This window comes from Nerophis ophidion, linkage group LG09 (assembly GCF_033978795.1).
Source record: "Nerophis ophidion isolate RoL-2023_Sa linkage group LG09, RoL_Noph_v1.0, whole genome shotgun sequence".
Taxonomy (NCBI): domain Eukaryota; kingdom Metazoa; phylum Chordata; class Actinopteri; order Syngnathiformes; family Syngnathidae; genus Nerophis; species Nerophis ophidion.
Window position 1 is genome coordinate 18,668,074 of NC_084619.1, and position 23,784 is coordinate 18,691,857.

The 23,784-nt window shown below is 38.6% G+C and overlaps 1 protein-coding gene across 1 annotated transcript in view; it reads left to right on the forward strand.

The window, feature by feature from the left end:
* Window positions 1–23,784, forward strand: part of itga9 (integrin, alpha 9) — a 143,296-nt gene that overhangs the window by 11,649 nt on the left and 107,863 nt on the right. The window contains exons 4-10 of the mRNA XM_061910478.1: window positions 2,211–2,334; window positions 11,925–11,992; window positions 18,100–18,229; window positions 18,360–18,445; window positions 18,519–18,581; window positions 22,616–22,753; window positions 22,937–23,042. Coding sequence (XP_061766462.1) covers window positions 2,211–2,334; window positions 11,925–11,992; window positions 18,100–18,229; window positions 18,360–18,445; window positions 18,519–18,581; window positions 22,616–22,753; window positions 22,937–23,042 — 715 coding nt within the window. The remainder of the gene's footprint in view (window positions 1–2,210; window positions 2,335–11,924; window positions 11,993–18,099; window positions 18,230–18,359; window positions 18,446–18,518; window positions 18,582–22,615; window positions 22,754–22,936; window positions 23,043–23,784) is intronic.

Here is a 23,784-nt window from a genome sequence, read left to right on the forward strand (position 1 = left end):
TGTATATATATATATATATATATATATATATATATATAGATAGATAGATAGTACTTTATTGATTCTTTCAATTTAAAGAAAAAAGTAAATAATGGGGGTTTAAAAGGAAACAAAATAGAGAAATATTACAAAAAGAATAAAAAAAATGGGAATAACAATATAACAGTAAAATAAGAATATAACAAGACAAAGTAGGCAGTAGTGACCATGTTATGAAAACGTATTGCACTGTTAATGTTTTGCATCCCCTGTCATCCTAATACCCCCTGTCCCCCGTCCCAGAGAGGAGTTGTACAGTCTAATGGCGTGTGGGACAAAGGAGTTCTTGAGTCTATTAGTCATATATACATATATCTATATATATATATATATATATATGTATATATATATATATATATAAATATATATATATATATATATATATATGCATTATAAAAGCATTGTATTTTATAAATTTTTTGATTCTGTACCTAATAAATTGGCAATTTAACTTAGTAATGTAATGTGTCAAAATACTGTAAAATATTGAAGAAGGCAACAACCATTTGGTCGTATCTATAAAACTATGATTTCAAAAAATGATGCAACTATTATTATTTTATCATATTATATTTTAGTAGTTGCAAAATGATGGTGCCATTATTTTTAATTTGATTTGACGTTAGTAGTTGCCAAATTATAGTCCCATTTTTTCTATTTATTTCAATTGCTTTTTAGTACCATTATTTTAGATTTAATTTGATTACTATTTTAGTTTGTATTGTATTGTATTACAATTTTACTAAATAGAATATTGATTATTATGCATCCAGGCAGCAAACTGGTGTTTATTTTTAAAGGCATCGTAACAAATTGTCTGTGGTAAACCATAAAGAGTTTGCATGACGCTAGTTCGATATTTTGACATTGAACAGCTTGTTTTAATTCAACAAAAAGGAAACCATTCCTTCTGTCCAACTGGTACAATTACAGCAAGGGGTCCAAACTTTCTGGGGGGGTCGGGGGGCACATTGGTATATATATATATATACATATATATATATATATATATATATATATATATATATATATATATATATATATATATACATCAGTCCATATTATTATAATGGTTAAGTGTTTGTTAAAGTTCAACTCCTACCTTGTTTACTTCTGTGGCAACCTCCTTAAAGTTTGTTAATGAATCAGAAATATCAAGCAGCTAAAATGTGCCAAACATGGATAAGCATGGAGAGAGCGGTTTGATGTTTCCCATCATCCCTTGTAATAGATTTTATGTTTTATGTTGATTGGACGTTTTTTCATTGAGCAGGTTGTGTTATGTGTGGCCATGTTTGTAGAATTTTTGTACAGGTTGATTTTTTTTTCCTGCACCATGACTAGGGAAGGTTGTTTAGATTGGGTCATAGAAGTTAATGCTCTCCTTTATTGTCTTTCAAGTACTGTTAATGGCAGAGTTACTTTCGTTGGGCACAGTATGTTGACAGGATTGCAGCATTCAGACCACTGGATATGTCCATATAAATGATATGGATACATCGTTCCTGGTCAATTTGTGTATTAAACTCCTGCCGTCTCGCGGGCCAAATGGAAGATGCCCTAGTTTGGACACGTGTGAATTACAGTATTTCAATAAGGAGGCTTGCCAAGGAAGCAACCTTTTAACATATCTATTGTATTAACCGTAATTGTTGGGTTTCTAGTATTTTTGATGATTCATATTACAGTGAGCCTCTGGCGATATCTGACTGAAGAAGTGAACTGCACACAACTCTGAACAGCAAAGTTAGCAAGAATGCTTGCGCTAACCCCTTGTGAAAGGTGTCCTGGCTGATCCACCAATGTACTGCTACTATGACTTACTGGAACTAGTTATCTGGGGTTACTATGTTATGTCCTTATTATCACACTCCAGCGTTTAAACCAAAGCATTTAAACGTTTTCATTCAAGGTCATATTGTTACACACAGTTGCTTTAGTATGTGTTTCTTAAAATGGACCCAAATCTGCTCACAGCGCCGTCAGGGCTGCATTTGAGACATGCGCCCAGCGGAGTGTAGCCGGCAGCTCATTGAAGATGGTTCCACATCCACTGAGACGCTCTGACTCCAGCCCAGCGAGAGAGCAGTCTTGAACAAATACAGTGCAGCTGAGGTCAATCTGGATGCTGTGCACGGACTGACAGAAAGTTGTTCTTTTATTTCCTGCAGGCGTGTGCCCATCGCTGGAAAAATGTCTACTACGACTCGGAGCACATCCTGCCGCACGGATACTGCTCCATCATTCAGCCCAATCTCCAGGGCAGGACGCGGCCCCTCATTCCTTGTTATGAAGGTACAGTGAAACCCTTTGAGCCCTTATATGGTCGCGGTACCTCGCACTCCTCTTATTTGCCAAACTATGTTGTCATCACTGGGGCGGCATGGCTCGGTTGGTAGAGTGGCCGTGCCAGCAACTTGAGGGTTCTAGGTTCGATTCCCGCTTCCGCCATCCTAGTCACTGCCGTTGTGTCGCTTGGGCAAGACACGTTACTACCTACCTGCTCCCAGTGCCACCCACACTGCTTTAAATGTAACTTAGATATTGGGTTTCACTATGTAAAAGTGCTTTGATTCACTAGAGAAAAGCGCTATATAAATATAATTCACATCACTTCACTTAGCAGAGAGAGCCCAACAATGCGTCATAATGCTACACATTAATAGCGTAAGCCAGGGGTGTCAAACTAATTTTAGCTCAGGGGCCACGTCTGGAAATATATTCCCACGTGGGCCGGACTGGTAAAATCATGGCATAATAACTTTAAAGTAAAGACAATTTCAGATTGTTTTCTGTGTTTTACCCTGTTTACAAAGAATTGAACAGGCACATTCTGAAAATATACATATTACAAATAATCTACATTTGAAAATTCTGAGGAAAAAATTGGTGCATTTTCAAGAACATAATGAACTTAAACTTTGTTTCAGTGTGTTTAGAAAACCATTAAACCTTAAGCACTACCTGTTTAGCATTCTCATGTCGGCAGTTCAGCATTTATGACGTGTTTGGAAAAAGCAACCAAGTGTTTTCTCAAACCACCACACTGGTGACATCCGCAACTGCCACAACAGATTAATTTATCATCATCCAAATATCAGAATTATAATATAAACAAAACAATTATCAACATGACACCACAGCGGAAATCAAGGTAACATAACTACAAACTTAATCAGCATCGACGTGAACAGCATCGATTTAAGCATTAAAAACAATAGAACAAACAACAAATGTAGAAACACATATTTTCACAATGGAGTTCAGGGTGCACATTGTGCCATCAACCAATTGCGAGCGCTGCACAGAACTCTAAGTGATTCAAAGGTGATGGTCATTTTGACTTAAGTCTTTGCATCTTACTGTGTTGTTATTTCATCCATTGAGTGGATAATTTAAAATGAAAGAAGGTATTGTGCGTCGATACTGCAGTAATCTGCCGCCATCTGCTGCCTGCCAAAACATAAGCAGCTGATTGCTTGCACCTGCGCTAAATGGAGTAGTGGAACCCAATTAAAAGGGCACTTAAAGTCAGCTGACACGTTGTCTTAAAACAGTATCATGGGTAATGTGGGTTACACTTGAATTGCTATTGTGACATCCTGTGGACACATTTAGAACGGCAGTTTCTTTCATTAAAATTGCAGTTCACTTTTATACTTAGCAAAATCGTCATGCGGGCCAGATTAGACCTATTCGCGGGCCTGATATGACCCATGGGCTGTACGTTTGACACCCTTGGCGTAAGCAATGGGAACTAAACAGTATATTGTGTAGATAGTAGATTGTTGTCATGTGAGTCGTGTGTATGGAGCCATCCTGTAACCACACATCTTTTTCTGGGCCTCTAAAAACAAGTAGCTTGAAGTGTGATCTCCCTTTCTTACGTCCAACACAAGTACGCCTAAAAAGTATCGGTTTGGCCAGCTCGGAGATTTGCCCACTATTCTAAAAAGATAAACACATGATTTGAAAGCCCATCTGAGCTTCTTGTTTTTACTTTTGATACCACGAGCATTATTTCCTTTTTAAATGGATCCCCGTTTGCAAGGAGCGTGCATGTGTGCATTTGTGATGAGCAGCACCACTAAGTATGTGTGTTACACCCATGTCAAATGTGCCAAACAGTTGATTGTGCTGTTGCTATTGACTCTTGTTTGGTATTCTTTGTCTATTGAAGTCAGGGTCAATGTCACATACCACCTTCTGGTGCTTGTCACACACTGCTGTGGGACGGCATTCCACTCCCCAACCAAGTGTCCTCATTTTTTTGTGTTGGTCACTCACAAGTTCAGTTGGGTTGAGGCCAGGTCTCTGTTCATCCTATTTCCAAACTCACTTTTTTTAACATCACTCTGTGGGGCGAGCATTGGTCCAATGAGGGGAGATGGGGTTGCTGAATCTCATCCTGATATTTCTCTGCCTCGCTTCAATGAGGACAAGCCTCACGTGTGCAGTGATGGAGATACCATCCCCACACTACTATTGATATAACCTGCATCCTCTATCATACGTGTGTCAAACTCTAGGTCTGGGGGTCAAATCCGGCTTACCACATCGTTTTAAGTGGCCTGCGAAAGCGAATGTACGTTAATAAAAAAAAACATTGTCTTTCTTACTAAACATAATCGTTCTTTCAAATTTTAAAGAGAAATTGCATACAATTGCATGTTTTTTAAATGTTAGAATTATCTGACCATGCAAAGAAATATGATGGTTACAAAAGTGTGTCCAAAGTGTGGCTCACAGCAAATTTTGAGATTAAAAAATACTAGTAAGAATGTTTAAATTAAAATAAAAAAAAATGCAAACATTTGTGATGTAATGTGGGAAAAGCTGACAATTTCATACAAAGGCGGGTCTTGTTGGCTGGTCTGCTTGTCACAATGTTGCCAAAATAATGTTTGCAGAGACAATTTTACACCATGACTTTTTTTGTTTGTACACTGTCAAACAAAGGTGTCCTAACTGTTTCCACCAAGGGTCGCATACTGAAAATGATGTCGAGGCCATTTTGGAATTGTTTTGTATTGTAAAAAAAAAAAAAAAGAAGATAAACACAGACATGTATATTTAAAGACAAAAGCTATGTGTTACTAGTATCAAAACGTCAGCTTTTTCTCATTACATTACGTCTTTTTGCTCTATTTTTTGTACAATTTTACTGTTGTTTTATTTACCCCCGTAATAATTAATAATTGTAAAAGTTGACACTAAGTTTGTCTTTAAATGTAAAGGTAATGTAACATTTCTTTTTACAGTACAAAGATATATCTAAAATGGCCCTGCGATGAGGTGCCCGAATGCAGTTGAGATAGGCTCCAGCGACCCCCCTGCAACCCCAAAAGGGACAAGCGGTAGAAAATGAATGGATGCAAAGATATATCTAAAATTGCCCGCGCATACTTTGACTTTAAAATATGCGGCCCTAGGTGAAAAAGTTTGGACATCCCCATCTTAATTACATTCCAAATATTTTTTGTTACAATAAAATGGTTGTCCCCAATAAAAAAATACCTCTTCATATCTTCATATATTAGCCGCAGATATATGTTAGTATACGTTGTGAAATGAGATCTTTACAGAGAAAGATTTTGAAAATGTTTATTTACATACCTTAGTAATCACAAACTGTGCTTGGAACACGGCAGTAAACCGGCTGATCAAACAAAACTGAATTGTCATTAATGTTTTTATTTATCCTTTATAACAGGGGTTGGCAACCCGCGGCTCTGGAGCCGCATGCGGCTCTTTGGCCACTGATGTGGCTCAGCTGCATAATCGCCGACCCCCCCCGATTATTTCGTGGTGTTTCCGGATTTTGTTGCCTCTCCCGGACATCACCCGGGGCTAACATTCTCCGATTTTCACTCGGACTACAATATTGAGGGCGTGCCGTGATGACTTTACTTTTAACGTCCTATACAACATGTCATCGCACCCGCCTTTACACCATGCTATCCGCGTGCCGGCCGGACGCATGCATCGCGCTGCTTCTATCGTCACACGTACGAGATTGCAAGGCATACTTGGTCAACAGCTATACAGGTTACACTGAAGGTTGTGATAAAAACAACTTTAACACTCTTACCAATATGCGCCACACTGTGAACCTACACCAAACAAGAATGGCTAACACATATCGGAAGAACATCCTCACAGTAACACAACATAAACACAACACAACAATTACCCAAAATCCCATTCATCCATGACTCTTCCTGGTTATATTATACACCCCCGCGCCCCCAACCCCGCCCACCTCAACCGACGCACGGGGGGTGGGGGGGTGTATAATATAACCAGGGGGGCGGGGGGGTTTGGTGCTAGCGTGGTGTATAATATAGCCAAGAAGAGTCATGGATGCATGGGATTCTGGGTAATTGTTGCGTTTATAATGTGTTACAGTGCGGATGTTCTCCCGAAATGTGTTTGTCATTCTTTTTTGGTGTGGGTTCCCAGTGTGACGCATATTAGTAAGAGTGTTACAGTTGTTTATTTCACAACCTTCAGTGTAACCTGTATGGCTGTTGAACAACTATGCCTTGCAGTCGTGTACGTGTATCTGCGGAAGCCACATACAACATGTTACTGGACTGGCAAGCTGTTTGTACATGTTGTAGAAGGCGTCAAAGGCAGTGGTTTCATAGCACGCCCTTATCATTGTTAACTGGGTGACCATCAGCAGATATTCGCGAGAATGGTTGCTGTGAGATTTCGGAAACCTCCCGGAAAATTTGGGAGGGTTGACAAGTGAAATGCTGTCAAGCGGAACTCATATAAAAGTCGCGGGCTGCACTAACATTAAATTTTCTCACCAAGGTGCGGGCCGCGTGTCTAAGACCCCTGGTTTACACATAGCACAAAGCAAAAAAAATAACTCTTTATGCTGTGTTATTTCATTTTAAATTTCAAAAGAGTTTTGTGGCTCCCATTGTCTTCTTTATTTTGTGAAACGGGTCAAAATGGCTCTTTGAGTGGTAAAGGTTGCCGACCCCTGCTTTATAAAATGGACACAATGTTCTCCTTGTTTTAACAAGGTTCTATATGTTTATCAGGATTCCTTTTCTTTGTACCAAACACTTTCAATCAATCAATCAATCAATCAATGTTTATTTATACAGCCCTAAATCACAAATTTCTCAAAGGACTGCACAAAGCACTACTACTACGACATCCTCGGAAGAACCCACATAAGGGCAAGGAAAACTCACACCCAGTGGGACGTCGGTGACAATGATGACTATGAGAACCTTGGAGAGGACCACAAATGTGGGCAACCCCCCCCCCCAGGAGACCGAAAGCAATGGATGTCGAGCGGGTCTAACATGATACTGTGAAAGTTCAATCCATTGTGGCTCCAACACAGCCGCCAGAGTTCAGTTCAAAACGGATCCAAGACAGTAGCGAGAGTTCCGTCCACAAGAAACCATCCCTAGCGGAGTCGGATCAGCAGCGCAGAGATGTCCCCAGCCGATACACAGGCGAGCGGTCCATCCTGGGTCCCAACTCTGAACAGCCAGTACTTCATCCATGGCCATCGGACCGGACCCCCTCCGCAAGTGAGGGGGGGGACGGAGGAGAAAAATAAAAGAAGCGGCAGATCAACTGGTCTAAAAAGGAGGTCTATTTAAAGGCTAGAGTATACAAAGGAGTTTTAAGGTGAGACTTAAATGCTTCTACTGAGGTAGCATCTCGAACTGTTACCGGGAGGGCATTCCAGAGTACTGGAGCCCGAACGGAAAACGCTCTACAGCGCGCAGACTTTTTTTGGGCTTTAGGAATCACTAATAAGCCGTGAGCGAACAGTTTCTTAAAGCAAATCATTTCGGTGCATTGTTGGATTTCTTTGCTTAATCTATTCCACAACTTAGCCGTTAGGAAAGAAAAATCCATAGCAGTACACAGGATTTTTCTGTCAAAAATGAAAGAACAAAAACATTTAGTAAAACAGATGACACACTTTGTCGACGCACTTTATCTCCAGGTTTTTGTGGGCCATGTTAAATGATGTGATGGGCCAGATGTGACCTTGAGTTTGACACCTGTGTTGAGACTGTTGACTCATTTTTTGACGGCAGTATATACATATACTGCTATACAAGCTGTACAATAACTACTCTAAAGTATATCCAGTTTTAATTTCTATAGTGTAGAGCGTATGTAGAAGATATGGGACACGGGTGTCAAACGCAAGGCCCACGTGGCCCACATCTGGTCCGCAACACCGTTTTACATTGTAAAAGTGCGACAATAAGGCATTTCAGCATTTTTGCTCAATGTTTTTCAATTTTGGACTAGTTCTTCTTACCTCAGTGTCATTTGATGCAAAAAGCTTTTTTTTTTTGTCATTGATACCCTTTTTTTACTACAATGGCTGAATTTGAATAGTTTATCACCTTGATTTTTGATTGCAAAGCAATTTTTCCATCAGTTTTTTGGCATGTCATGTGATAATATAGAAACAAAGAAACAGTTATGTAATAATATTCTGCAGCAAAAATACATTTCTATGTTTCACAGTTACAAGTGGCCCCTTGGGAGCAGCCATAAATGCAATGTGGCCCATGATGAGAATAAGTTTCACGTGCCTCAATAGTATAATCAAATGAAATGTGAGGAATTTACTTGAGTCACTGGTTATCAAATTCAACGGTCTCGAACTACGGCCTTCTGGGGTACTCAGGCCCATATTTTGTAGCCCTCTACTTACCTGCATAGTTTACCATAATTGCGGTCCATGTGATAGTAATCTTGAATCCCACTAGAGCAGGGGTGTGTAACTCATTTTAGATCGGGGACCACATGGAGAAAAATCTCGAATTGGTAAAATCACGGCACGATAACTTAAAAATAAAGACAACTTCAGATTGTTTTTTTTTTTTAAATTGAACAAGAACATTCTGAAAACGTACAAATCATAATGTTGTTGGTTTTTTTTTTTATACTTACATGTTGCGTTTATTTTTTTTGTCTTTATTTATATTTTCTGATGAATTGTCAGTCAACTCATTGGTGTTAATTTTCATTCAAGATAAAAAAAGAAATATCAAAATCAAATTACAGGTGTTATTAATGTAGCTTGACTGATGTACTAACATCTTGTGGTTTATTTTGTACGTATGTAGCATAATCTGCAAAGATACAAAGAATTGCTATTGCGACATCCAGTAGACACATTTAGAACAGCTGTTTGTTTCATTCAAAAATTTCAGGTCAATTTTTATACTTGGCTAACTCATCTTTCGGGCCGGATAAATCCTGTTCATGGGCCTGTTCCAGCCCTTGGGCCGTATGTTTGACACCCCTGCACTAGAGAATAACTATAATAATGGTGCAAACACAAAAATGATACCACTGCAAACATATCCCAGCAAGCACAAGACATTGATACAATGTTGATTATACATACATGTCATTTCAAAATGACTTTGGAACAACTTTTATAAATTGAGACGTTGATGTCCAACGTTGGATACACTTTTTTTGTTTGAGAAATGACCAAATTTCAATGGTCAAATCGACCTCATAACATGACATTGAATAAACGTCGTCAAAAAGTATGTTGTTTTAACGTTATATTTGTGTTGCAGAACTTTGGTTGGGAAATGACCAAAATTCAATAGTCAAATCAACGTCAGAACCCAGCATCGATTAAACGTTGTCAAAAAGCATGTTGTGTCAACATTACGTTTGACTTGCCTAATGTCAAGACCTAATTCAACAAGTTCTCAACGTTTTTTTAATGTCTTGTGCCTGCCGGGATTAGGCAACACAAAAACAAACTTCCTATAAGCAAGCTGAAGTGTCTATGGCAGGGGTGCCCACACTTTTTCTGCAGGGGAGCTACTTTTCAACTGACCAAGTCGAAGGGATCTACCTCTTTCATATATATAATTTATTTCTTTATTTATTTATAAAAGAGACATTTTTGTTACCAAGTTAATCTTGTTTATTGACAATGTAAGCATGTTAAACACATAACACATTTCTCCTAAGAAGACAAGAATATAAGTTGGTGTATTACCTGATTCTGATAACTTGCATTGATTGGAATCAAACAGTAGTGCTGATAACGTAGACATTTTCAAATGGAGGAGAAGAAAAGTCCTCATTCCTGTCCAATACTACATTAAAGTGGTTGATTTTTGGCATCTTATTTGTCCAGCTTCCATACTACTTTTATGCACTTTACAAGTAATACATTGGCGGCAAACTCCACAGCTTCCTAGCTTGTGCACGCCAGCTATCTGAGTTTCTTATTTTGTTAAAGCAAGCAGGATGAAGCAGCGCTTTTATTGTGAAGACAGGAACTGTGCAGTCGGTCTTTAGGCTTTTGACGACAGGTACGGCGCGAGAGTCTGTTGAAAAAAAAGTGTAATTTTTTCTTAATCCCGCAGCAGCCAGACCCTCGGGTGCCGTGAAAGTCACTCAGGTGACGAAAGTGACGTCTTAGTAAAAATTGATGATTGCAAATTTTTAGGTAGCGGCACGATTGACGTAATGGGAACCCCTGGTCTATAGCTATCTACTTGTGAACTCCACAATGACAACATATACCGTTTTTACATTCAATTTTACATTTGTATTGACTGGGCCTACCATAGGGTCACTATAGTGGCTGGTAGAAGGAGTCAACACATTTAGTCATGTAGTTATAACGTGATTTTGACGTAAATACTTATTGTGGGACCCGGCCATACCCCATACTTGCCAACCTTCCCGGATTTTCCAGGAGACTCCCGAAATTCAGCGCCTCTCCCGAAAACCTTCCGGAATAAATTTTCTCCCGAAATTCAGCCGTAGCTGGAAGCCCCGCCCCCTCCAGCTCCATGCGGACAGCGAACCTGAAATGGGACAGCCTGTTTTCACGTCCGCTTTCCCATATATAAACAGCTTGCCTGCCCAATCATGTTACAACATCTACGGATTGGAATAAAAAACTGCACACACAAGGAGACGAAGCAGACGAAGGAGGAAGTTACAGCCATGGCGATGCCGTCAGTAATAGAGTGATTCTATGTTGTCTGTTGCCATCTCCTTGTGAATGTTGGCTATAGCGTTATGGGGTTGCTTTTTGATTGGCCAACGATTTACGTGGTGTTGCGCACCTGACGGCAAGTGAGAGAGTCTGTTCTGAAGCCCACAGTAAAGAGACATAACTTCATCACCTCGCCGGGAAATTGAGTACAGTTAGTAGAACAACTGTGTTTTTATTACTGTGTATTTGATTGGTGCCGTCTGAAATTTAACTATTTATTTTATTCCTATTTATAATAAAATGAATACATATAGATAGAATTCACTGAAAGTCAAGTATTTCATACACATATATATATATATATATTTATATATATACATGAAATATATATAAAATACTCGAGTTGGGGAACTGTAGATGTAAATATACTCCTCCCCTCTTGACCACGCCCCGGCCCAACCACGCCTCCGCCCCACCCCCGACCACGCCCTCCACCTCCCGAAATCGGAGGTCTCAAGGTTGGCAAGTATGCCATACCCAGACTCCACCTCCTGTGGACCTCAGGTGAATTGAGTTTGAGACCCCTGACCTAATTAGTACAGCTAATGATGTTGATTGTGCTCCCTGGTCAGTGTCACATCCTATTTCTTACAATAAGTTGCCAGACTCGGGATCTGTGTTGCAAGTTCAGTTTTCTTGTAACCTGAGAGCCTCCCCCTCAGAGTCAGAGGTCTTGTTGGATGTTGCACCGCTCCTTTCCGCTTCTGCTCCCCCAGACTGTCTTGGAAGAGACTAACTCTTTGAGTAGCTCCATATGGAATGCAAGGGAGAGCGACAACTCCAGTAAATGCTGGATCAAGCACACAGTGAAATAATTTGTGGTTTGTTTTTTTCTTGGGTCCAGATTATAAGCAGAAGTACGGGGAAGAGCACGGCTCCTGCCAAGCAGGGATAGCGGGCGTTTTTATGGAGGTCAGTAACGGTCCTTGTTCATCTTCCTAATGTCTTACTGCAGAAAAATGATGTGTGTTTTCATGTTTTCATCTTATATACTTCAAGGGGCTGTTTGCAACCTTAACGCAGATGCTTAACTTCCAATGTGTCGCAAGCATTATATCCCGCCCTCTCCCAGCTATGAGCATGTTAACTACGCCCAACGTAACACACACATACACACACACACACACATTAGCTTTGTTTGTTGCCAGCTAATCAGAGGTGGGTAGAGCAGCAAGCAATTTTACTCAAGTAAAAGTACTGTTATTTTAGGGTAGTATTACTCAATTAAAAGTACAGAGTAGTCATCCAAATACCGTAAACTCCGAAATATACAGCACACTGAACCAAATTTGAAAAGAAAAAACATTTTTTTACGCACATTAGCCGCAATGGACCATAAACCACAGATATATACATGCAGGAAAGATTTTGTCAATGTTTATTGACATAGTACCTTGAGTGTTTCCAAACGATGGCTGTAACACGGCATTAAAACAGCTGATCAAACAAAACACAAGTCATCGTCATGGACCCACTAGCTGCGGAAGCTAGCTCTCCAATCAGTTTAACAAAAGCACTTACTCTACAGTGATATTTTGGTGAATTTACGAAACTAACACAATACAAACAGAATACCATTGTAAGTTAATAATACTACCACAGACACTCGTAAGCCTGTTATCATATTTGGTAATCCGTAAAGACGCTAGCTTGATTACATTACGATAGCACATTCAAATATGCATGAAAACACTCCTACAGACATTACACATAGGTTATGGTTTAATTAGTATCAATTGTCTTACCGGTAGTTAAATTATAAAACTTAAAAACATTGCTTGGAATGATGAAGTGATGGAATTTTTATTGGCTGAAATTAAAACATCTCTACTGACACAGATGACAGCACTTGATATAAATGTTATTTTTTCCAGTTTGTAAGAAAACCATTGCTATGGACTCCTCTGACATCACTTTTCACAGTGTGTAGTTTGAGGGAGGTCATGTGACTGCCAGGCTCTGTTCGGTTGGTAAAATGGGGTCAAATGTGATTAGTGCTTGCTTTGGATTGGTGAAACAGAGTCATGTGAAAGTGACCACTGGAAGAAGTCTCCCTGACAAGCCAAAACAACACTGTATTCCAAGCAGTAATTAATGGAATGTAAATTGATATATTGATGATGTAAATTAAATGTAAAGTATGAAACTCAATTTAACGGAGTAAAAGTGTCACGGACTCGCCTGGCTGCTGTAATTGCGAACCCAAGATGCAGGAGACAGGCAGACAACGTGAAGCTAACGATTAGGAACACAAAATTCAGTAACATAGACCAACTCAACAATCCTCGAGCCCTGACTGGAGGGCAAGGCAGGCCTAAACAGAAGCCAGCTGATTGGCAACCACGACCAGGTGTGGCTAGGCTGCAAATCAGCGACAGGTGGGGGGAAAAGGCGCTCAGGTAGACAGACAGGAAATGGAACCAAAATAAGAGCGCTGACCAGGAAATAAACACAAACAAAGAAAGCAACAGACCATGTGACACCTGACGTGACAGATCATCACAAAACGCCTCGTTGTTTCTTCACCAAAATACTCAAGGAAAAGTAAAAAGAATGTTGCATTTAAACTATTTAATTTCGTAAATGTAGTGCGTTACACGCATTATACACACACACACACACACACGCGCCAGTTAAAGGGCAACAGTACCTGTGAGATACACACATCTCTAATCAAAAGGGGACGACCAAAAAAGAGAAAAAAATATTTGCATGATCAACATGTGTGTGATTTATATATGATATAAAAGAATTATTACATATAACCAATTGTTTTGAAAACAAATTGTTTGGTGTGCACACACAAATTCAAGAGAGGCAACTAGCAAATTGCAGTCATGTGGTTGTTATGATAGAATATATTTATATATATATATATATATATATATATATATATATATACATATATATATATATATATATATATATATATATACATACTGCAATTTGTTAGTTGCCGCTCCTGATTTTGTGTGTGCACACCAAACAATTCGTATTCAAAACAATTAGTTGTACGTGATAATTTGTTTATATCATTATATATATCTAGGTTTGACAGAATATAATTTTGAGCAAGTTGCAAACAGCCTCTTTAATTTGAGTAAAATTGCTTCACCTAATGGCTGAAGTGTTTTATTTGATCACTGCTTTGTTTCATTATCTATCTTCTTCATTAATGACTCTGTGGGATCTGGAGAATATTTAGATTTTCAAGATACTGAAAGTCTAACTTGTAAAACATTTATTGTTGCCTGATAAGGCGATCTTATGTTTCCCTTGGCTGCGGCGGTCTCACTTCACCTCTTGGGTGGCTCCACCAGATAAAGTGATTAAGAAAACACACGTTTCCCTTTTCTCCATATAGCGGCGATGCCCTACTGACAGATGACATCATCCGCTGGAGCACAATAGCTCTTTGTGCAAACTCTAACCTTTAACAGCCTTAGTGGCGCTAAAGGGAGCAAAATACATTGCATATTTTTGTTTCATGTAGAAGTATGCATGTTAAAGATTTAATACCATTTAGTTTTTCTACACACTAGTAATAAAACAGCATCTTTTGATGTCTCAAATTACAGTCGCACTCAATTTAGGATGTAAAGATTAGTGCAGTAGGGTTCACAGACATGTCTTCATCTTAAATACATGTCCTTTAATAGTTAATAAAATGGGAGGATTTACATAATCTACTTGTTTTATGAGAGATGGATGATTATACATTGATCGACAAATGGATGTATAGATTGATGGTAAAATAGATGGATAAAGAAAAAAATGGATAGAAAGATTGAGCAAAAGTATAATCTTGGATCATACTTTATTAAAAGAGAACTGCACTTTCTTGGGATTTTGCCTATCGTTTACAATCATTATGAATGACATGAAAATGTATGTATGTATGTATAGTTGTATATATTAGTGTTGTCCCGATACCAATATTTTGGTACCAGTACCAACATTATTTAGACCCGTTTTGGTACTTTTCGATAATTTTTTTTTTTTTTATAGGACCGCAAGAAATTGCATTATTGGCTTTATTTTACCAAAAAAATCTTAGGGTACATCAAACATATGTTTCTTATTGCAAGTTTGTCCTTAAATAAAATAGTGAACATACAAGACAGCTTGTCTTTTATTAGTAAGTAAGCAAACAAAGGCTCCTAATTTGTTTGCTGACATATGCAGTAACATATTGTGTCATTTATCATTCTATTATTTTGTCTAAATTGTTAAGCACAAGTGGTAGAAAATTAATTAATAATGCACTTGTTCAATTACTGTTAATATCTGCTTACTTTCTCTTTTCACATGTTCTATCTACGCTTCTGTTAAAATGTAATAATCACTTATTCTTCTGTTGTTTGGATGCGTTACATTAGTTTTGGATGATACCAATAATTTCGATATCAATCCGATACTAAGTAGTTAGAGGATCATACATTTGTCATTTTCAAAGTCCTCAAATGAGGGAAGATGTTGTGATGCCAAAGAATATTGATGTAAATATAGTAGAATCGACTAGATGCGCTCCTGTACTTGGTATCATTGCAGCGGATGTTAGGTGTAGATCCACCAATTGCGTTTGTTTACATTTTGATGCTTGTGAGCATCAAAATGTAAACAAACGCTACTGTGTGTAGTGAAGCATGTTTAGCTATTCCTCGTCCTGCATGGATGATACTTGTGAGAAACTTACTTAGTTTGTCACCATGGAGGCGAGGATTAGTTATTTAGAATTTGCTAAAACACTACAGACTGCGGCTGGACTTTCACCGCTAGCTCGCTAGCCATGTCTTAAAGCACCTCTTCCGGTGGGCGTTTCAGTGTTATAACTTCAACTTCATCGTTAGTTTTTAAGCCAAAATAAGTCCGGTCTCCCTTCAGAGGTGGTATAGTCCGAATATAATTCATTAGTATCGCGGTACTATACTAACACCTGTATACTGTACAACCCTACTACCGTATTTTTCGGATTATAACTCGCTCCAGAGTGTAAGTCGCACCAGCCGAAAATGCATAATAAAGAAGGAAAAAAACATATATATGTCGCACTGGAGTATAAGTCACATTTTTGGGGGAAATTTATTTGATAAAATCCAACACCAAGAATAGACATTTGAAAGGCATTTTAAAATAAAGAATAGTGAACAACAGGCTGAATAAGTGTACGTTATATGACGCATAAATAACCAACTGAGAAGGTGCCTGGTATGTTAACGTAACATATTATGGTAAGAATCATTCAAATAACTATAACATATAGAACATGCTATATGTTTACCAAACGATCTGTCACTCCTAATCGATAAATCCGATGAAATCTTCTTCCTCGATGTCGCTTCTAAACAACTCTGCCAACTCCAAAGGTAAGCGCCGCTTCCTCTTGTCGTTTTCTGCTGCATATTTCACTACGTCCAGCTTGTAATATGCAGTACATGATTTCCTTTTCGGAGAAATTTTCGTTCAGCCCTTCTCAGTTTTTATAAGTTACCGCCAACAATGAAATGATTCGTTTTAATAGCTACAGCAGTAGCATATAGCATATAGCAGCTAGCATTCCATGACCCACAATGCACTTCTGCCATGACCCTCCCCCGCCAAATTCTTATTGGTTGACATGTGTGTGACAATTGCTGACATTTTCTTCGTCTCTTCTGCGAATGAGAAAAATAATATTATTTGAAATTTTAAGGTAATGTGTTAATAATTTCACACATAAGTCGCTCCGGAGTATATGTCGCACCCACGGCCAAACTATGAAAAAAACTGCGACTTATAGTCCGAAAAATACGGTATATATATAAATATTTGTGTATATACATATATATATATATATTTGTGTATATATATTTGTGTATATATATATATATATATATATATATACTGTATTTTTATTATTATCATTTTTTGTTTTTGTTTATATATATATATATATATATATATATATATATATATATATATATATATATATATATATATATATATAGTATATATAGTATATATAGTCTTCATACCATCTGAAGATGTCGTTGTGGTTTTTGAATCCCTTTGTGGTCTTTGTGATTAAGGAATATTGAAATAAACTTTGATTGCTTGAATTATTTCTGATTGTATCGTTCTAAAAAACTTAAGATCATCCCTGAATCGTATCGGCAAACAAAAATATCGAATCGGATTGAATTGTTGTAAAACGAATTTACACCCCTTTTTGTGAAGCCCTTTGTGGCCATTGTTTTTAAGGGATGTATAAAAAAAACTTTGATTGATTAATTGATTTAATTGTTTTTGATTGTATTGTTCTAAAAATATTAAGATCTTCCCTGAATCGTATCGGCAACCACAAATGGTAAAACCGAATCGTTACGCCCCTAAGTTGTATACAGTACATATATGCATAGAAACTGTGACTTTTAGATAGGAGTGCATCAAACACTTTTAACTGACAAAAGTGTCATTGTTAATCTCTTAAAGCACACACACACACAGTTACACACCACCAAACAACCCCCCTCTCTCCTGAAAAGAATGTCAAGAATTTCTAGAAAAGATGTCCAACTGTTAAATCGTGATCCATGGTCTCATGGTGGCCAGATGTTTGACATCTTTGACGGATTGCCGCGACTTACAAGCGTGCATGTGTGTGTGCGACTCCACGACGATAACGAGGCATAACTGTCTCTTTGGTGTGGTGTTGTAGGTGAAAGATTAAAGATTAAGTTAGAAGCTTTGAAGGTGGTCTGTCTTAAATACCTTTTTTTCTGATCCGTGCCACAATAGCATCAAACTGTCACAGTGAAAAGCCATGAGAAAGTGAGTCATTCTACAGCTGTCAATTTTTACATGACCTCTGCATTCCTCGTCACACTTCTTGGCGGTTTAGCGGCAGATAGCGCACGACCGACTGCGGCCTCTGGTTAACCAAAATTTCACCCTGCGGCGCCTTTGTTCAACTTCAGACGAAAGCTACAGTATGATGTGAGGAATATCTGGCTGAACATGTGGAGGTTCGTCTCTTGCAGGAGCTGGTGGTGATGGGAGCTCCGGGGTCTTACTACTGGACCGGGACTATTAAGGTTTACAACCTGACCTCTGACACCTTCTACAGTCCAAACAAAGATGAGGTCAACTCCCACAGATACAGCTACCTTGGTGAGATGCTGCGAAGAATGAGTGGGGAATATTCAAGTCTAACAAACAAAAGGCAGCTTACAATTTGTGTGTGTGTGTGTGTGTTTGTGTGTGTGCGTGTGTTTGTGTGTGTGTGTGTGTGTGGTTTCAGGCTATGCTGTGACCGCGGGACATTTCTCCTCTCCCAAAGCAATCGACATAGCCGCAGGGGCCCCTCAGCACAACGGCAGCGGGAAAGTAAGGGTCCTCATCTTCGTGTTATGTCGTCACACTGCGGCCGCACAGACCAACCTTTTCTTGTTCCGCTCAGGTTTACATCTTCAAGATTGACGGTGTGTCGTTGGTGAAGAGTTTTCAAGCCTCAGGGAAAATGGTACGACTTTAGATGCGGTTTAAGCACACCCACCCACATACCTGTTTCCAATTATAACGCAGACGCTACTGTCCGTTCCTTTGTAACAGTAGATGTAGCCGTATGTGATGCTTGTTTTTAGACAATCTAATTGTGCAATATTTAGCTTTTCAATTGAACATTTGAACACAATATCCACACAAGGAACCTAATATCCATATTTTCCCTTTGGTGTGCTTTTTCCTCCAAATATTGACTTCAAAGGGAATTTGTATTTGTATGAATGGGTAACTTTTGGCTGGAAATACACAAGAATATGACAAAAGTCTTCAATAACTAATGATTCAAAAATAAAAAATATTACATTTTGAAATGTATCGCTAACCCTTATCGTATCAGACAATTTTGAGTAAAGTAGCAGCCTCCAAAAAAACTTTCAGGGTGCAGCAGCTTGATAACAATAATGAAAACACCTTTATCCAACCTGCTATGCTTTGTTTAAAAGGGACCTATGATGATTTGAATTTACATTTACATTTGGGCGAGATCAGTTATTCTTAAACTTCATTTATTGGTACGCCAAAGAATCGCTTGATTAAAGCAGCGTTTTTCAACCTTTCTTGAGCCGAGGCACATTTTTTGCGTTGAAAAAATGCGGAGGCACACCACCAGCAGAAAATATTTAAAATTGAAATTCACTTAACAGTAAAACGTGGTTGTTGCAATTGTTGGATATGACCTTAAAGCATAAGCAAGCATGCATGACTATAGTTCTTGTCTCTAAGTAGGTGTACTGTCACCACCTGTCCCATTACATCATGACTTATTTTCACTTTTTTGCTGTTTTCCTGTGTGCAGTGTTTTACTTCTTGTCTTGCACTCTTTTTTTGGTGGCTTTTTCTCTCTTTTTGTTGGTATTTCACTGTAGCAGTTTCATGTCTCCCTTTAAGCGATATTTCCTGCATCTACTTTGTTTAAGCAATCAAGAATATTTCAGTTGTTTTCATCCTTCTTTGTGGAAACATTGTTGATTGTCATGTCATGTTCGGTTGTACATTGTGGACGCCGTCTTTGCTCCACAGTAAGTCTTTGCTGTCGTCCAGCATTCTGTATTTGTTTACTTTTGTAGCCCGTTCAGTTTTAGTTTGGTTCTGCATACCCTTACCTAATCTTCAATGCCTATTCTTAGGGGCACCCACCTTTTGTTTATTTTTGGTTTAAGCATTAGAAACCTTTTTACCTGCATGCTGCCTCCCGCTGTTTCCGACATCTACAAAGCAATTAGCTACCGGCTGCCACCTACTGATATGGAAGAGCCCTAGACAGCACCGACACTCAACAACAACACATCATTTGCAGACTATAATTACTGGTTTGCAAAAACTATTTTTAACCCAAATAGGTGAAATTAGACAATCTCCCACAGCACACCAGACTGTATCTCACGGCACACTAGTGTACCGCGGCACAGTGGTTGAAAAACACTGGATTAAAGGACAGCGCTTTATTTTCCAATATTCAAACTGTGTGTAATGTTACAGTGGCCAAAAATACTATATAGACATGTTGAATAAAAACACTGCCTTGTTGAAATAAATACCTAAGCCTACAACGCTACTCTATTTTAAAGTTGTTCACAAGTGGTAGAAAATGGATGGATGGCATTATGGTGGTACTTGGTGAGCTAAGTTTTTTCTGAGGTGGCGACTTGTCCAGGGTTACCCCGCCTTCTGCCCGATTGCAGCTGAGATAGGCACCAGCGCCCTCCGCGACCCCAAAGGGAATAAGCGATAGAAAATGGATGGATGGATGGATAGGTACTTGGTGAAAGAAGTTTAAAAAACACTGAATAAGATAGTCTATCCATCCATCCATTTCCTACCGATTGTCCCTTTCCGGGTCGCTGGAGCCTATCTCAGCTGCATTCAGGCGGTAGGCGAGGATTAGGTAATATGTATTGCATTTGCTTTTAATGTAAATTTTGCATACATTTTGCTCCCCAGTCATTTTTATAACCTATTTGCTACGTATGTCTGCAAGATGTTTGTGGAGGCCTTCCCAAATTGCAAATGAAACTAGGCCACATGCCCCTCAAAAGTATCATGAAAATATACACTGTTAAAATATATATCTTGGAAACGGACGTCACCACTATTTCTTTCCAGGGACGGTCAAAAATCTACTTCATAAATATTTTAATAGATTCACCCGGTCACATTATTAGGTAAACCTGCACACCCTACGATCGATGTAGAGCTGCATTAAAAAAACACTTTTATCGAAATTTATGTCAGTGCATGTCGCAAGTCTGTGTTATTATGCGCATGCCAAGATTAGATGAAATAATACTCTACCGCTTCTTCTGTTTCCTTAAAGTGATGTCGCTGATTCCCCACTGTTAACAAAAACAGTCCAAAAAACCAGAGAGCAGAGCCATCCAAAACTGCATGGAACCTCACACCCAAATGCATGAACCTTATGTTTTCACGCTCCGCCATTATTTAACACGAGTATCCAATATCATGACAACATTTGTAAGTCAGAAAATATCTTCATAGGTTTCCTTTCAAGGCAAAATTAATGATTTTTGGCTTCTACATTGGCAACCTAAACGGAGTCTGGGGTGAGCAGAAAATACACACAAAATACACTGAAAATTAGATTTTCAGTGAGTTGGGGAGGCCCTAACTATATCATATTCTCTGAGGGAAGGCTCACTGAATAACATTGAGAAAAAAGGTCATAACAAGACCGTTCTTATCGACTTTACACTTGAACATGGGAGTTTCAGTAAGAACCATTTTAGGCCTTACTGATAAATCAGACTAGTGTGGTATATTAAATTGAACTGGAAGCAAGTATAAGGTTTTTCCTTTAAGGTTTTAGGTACCACAACTATTTTCAGGTGAAATAGTGCATATTTAAAGGGGAATTTTGCCAATCGTTCACAATCATTATGAATGACATGACGACGGAGGTATTTTTTCAAATGCATTCTGACCATTTAAACGTAATTAAAAGTCTGCTTGCAGCGGAGCCAATGGGTAATCCTCTATTTCGCCCATAAAACCCCAAAAACAACCATCCAAAAGTGCCAACAATACTGCATTTACATTTCATGCAGCTGAGATAGGCTCCAGCGACCCCCCCGCGACCCCAAAAGTGACAAGCGGTAGAAAATGGATGGATGGATGGAATATTAACCAAGTATTAGTGATATTGTTATTATAAGCGCTAACGCAGACAAACTATTTATAGCAGCGCTGTGATACGAGCTTGAGTAACCAATGTTGACATAATCAACTGATAAATTGCTTCCTCACTTCCTTGATCGTCAGACTTCATTTAAGATCATACATAATGCCTCTCACCTGGATAGTAGAAGGACAGGGACGTATTCCGACAAGTTGATACACTTTGACAGCCAATTTAGACCCAGGAATGGGGAGAACTATACAAAAAGACACTTAATTGGTTCCTCCTTTCCTTTGCGAGGATTATGAGTCATTTTTAATCTAAATGGGAATATACAAACATCCTATCAGTCGGCATCCTAATGACAGCAGACATTGCACAGTAAGTGATGTATTATGTTTGTTGGCACTCATTAAGTCTGCTTTGAGCAGTAATCAGTAATTGCGTTTTTGCAATTAATACAAAGCTAATGATTAAAATATGTAATATTGAATGTTATAAATATACTCTTTACTACATTAAATATATACTTACATCATGTATATGAAGCTTTAATGAAGGTGTTTGGATGTTTTTTTAAGGGCTTTATTGGCAGATTAGAGTGGCTCCTTTGTAAGCTGACTTTTGAATATATTTATTTAATATTTATAATGCATAAAATAAATACATCCATTGTCATGTCTTTCATAATGATTATGATCCCCCCAAAAAAGCAGTTCCCCTTTACAGAGTCCTTACCTGGTTATCTTTTTGATGTTGATGTTTTCCTTTTTTTAGGTGAACATACGTGCACATGTCAATGATATGAACAAGTGTCTCTGATCTGACCCAATGCTCTGTTTGGCTCGGCTTGGTTCCAGATGGGCTCTTACTTTGGCTCCTCATTGTGTGCAGTTGATTTGAACCAGGACGGCCTGTCAGACCTGCTGGTGGGGGCACCCATGCACAGCCAGCTACGGGATGAGGGCCGAGTGTCTGTGTACCTCAGCAAGGGCAACGTAAGTGGGGATCCGTCAGCACGATCATACCATTAGCTGCAGATATTTTGTCAAGCTTTTTGTAAAGAAAAATCATGTGATTGCTATGATATGCTGCAATGTATTACGGAAATCGGTGTTTCCATTATAAACCCTTGTTGATTTGACCTAATCAGTTATTGTTGTGATCACATTATCTTCCAGGGCGTGATGGAGGAGCAGGCTGTTTTAACGGGGGACAACTCTTACAACGCTCACTTTGGAGAGTCCATTTCCCCGATTGGAGACATCGACGATGACGGCTACCAAGGTCAGTTTAATGTAATAGTGTCACGGTCCACTTTCTCAGTGGATCAAGGAAGGCTACAAAGGGGCAGCTTGGCTCAGGTGGTAGAGTGGGTGTTCAGTAATTGGAAGATTGCAGGTTTAATCTACAGCTCCTATCTTAAAACCCTCTCAGTAACATACTCTAATTGATGTTGTTTCAAAATCTGCAGGTTTTAGAGCAGCGGTACCCAAACGTGTTGATCTCAAGGGGCCTAAACTTACTAAAAAAATATATGATGTGTTACTAAACATAACATATACTGTAAATTTACTATTGTAGAAAATGGGTGCAGAGGGCTTCTTTTAACTGTCTATTTGTTTTTACTCTAAATCTGTAAACACGCATATTGAACTACTTAAAATGTGTGTTGACCCATCTAAGGCTATTTATTTAATTTTTGTGTGTCAAAGCCAAAGACTCATTTGAGTAACAGGACCGAAAGTAACTGGTGAGTTTTTACCGTAGAATTAGCAAATACTTGCTATATATATATATATATATATATATATATATATATATATATATATATATATATATATATATATATATATAGCGTCTTAATTGGGTTATACAGAGAATAGTGCTCGATACCGTGGTAGCGCAATATGTATGTGTGGGAAAAATCACAAGACTACTTCATCTCTACAGAACTGTTTCATGAGGGGTTCCATCAAACTCCTAACGATTGAAGGAACCCCTCATGAAACAGTTCTGTAGAGATGAA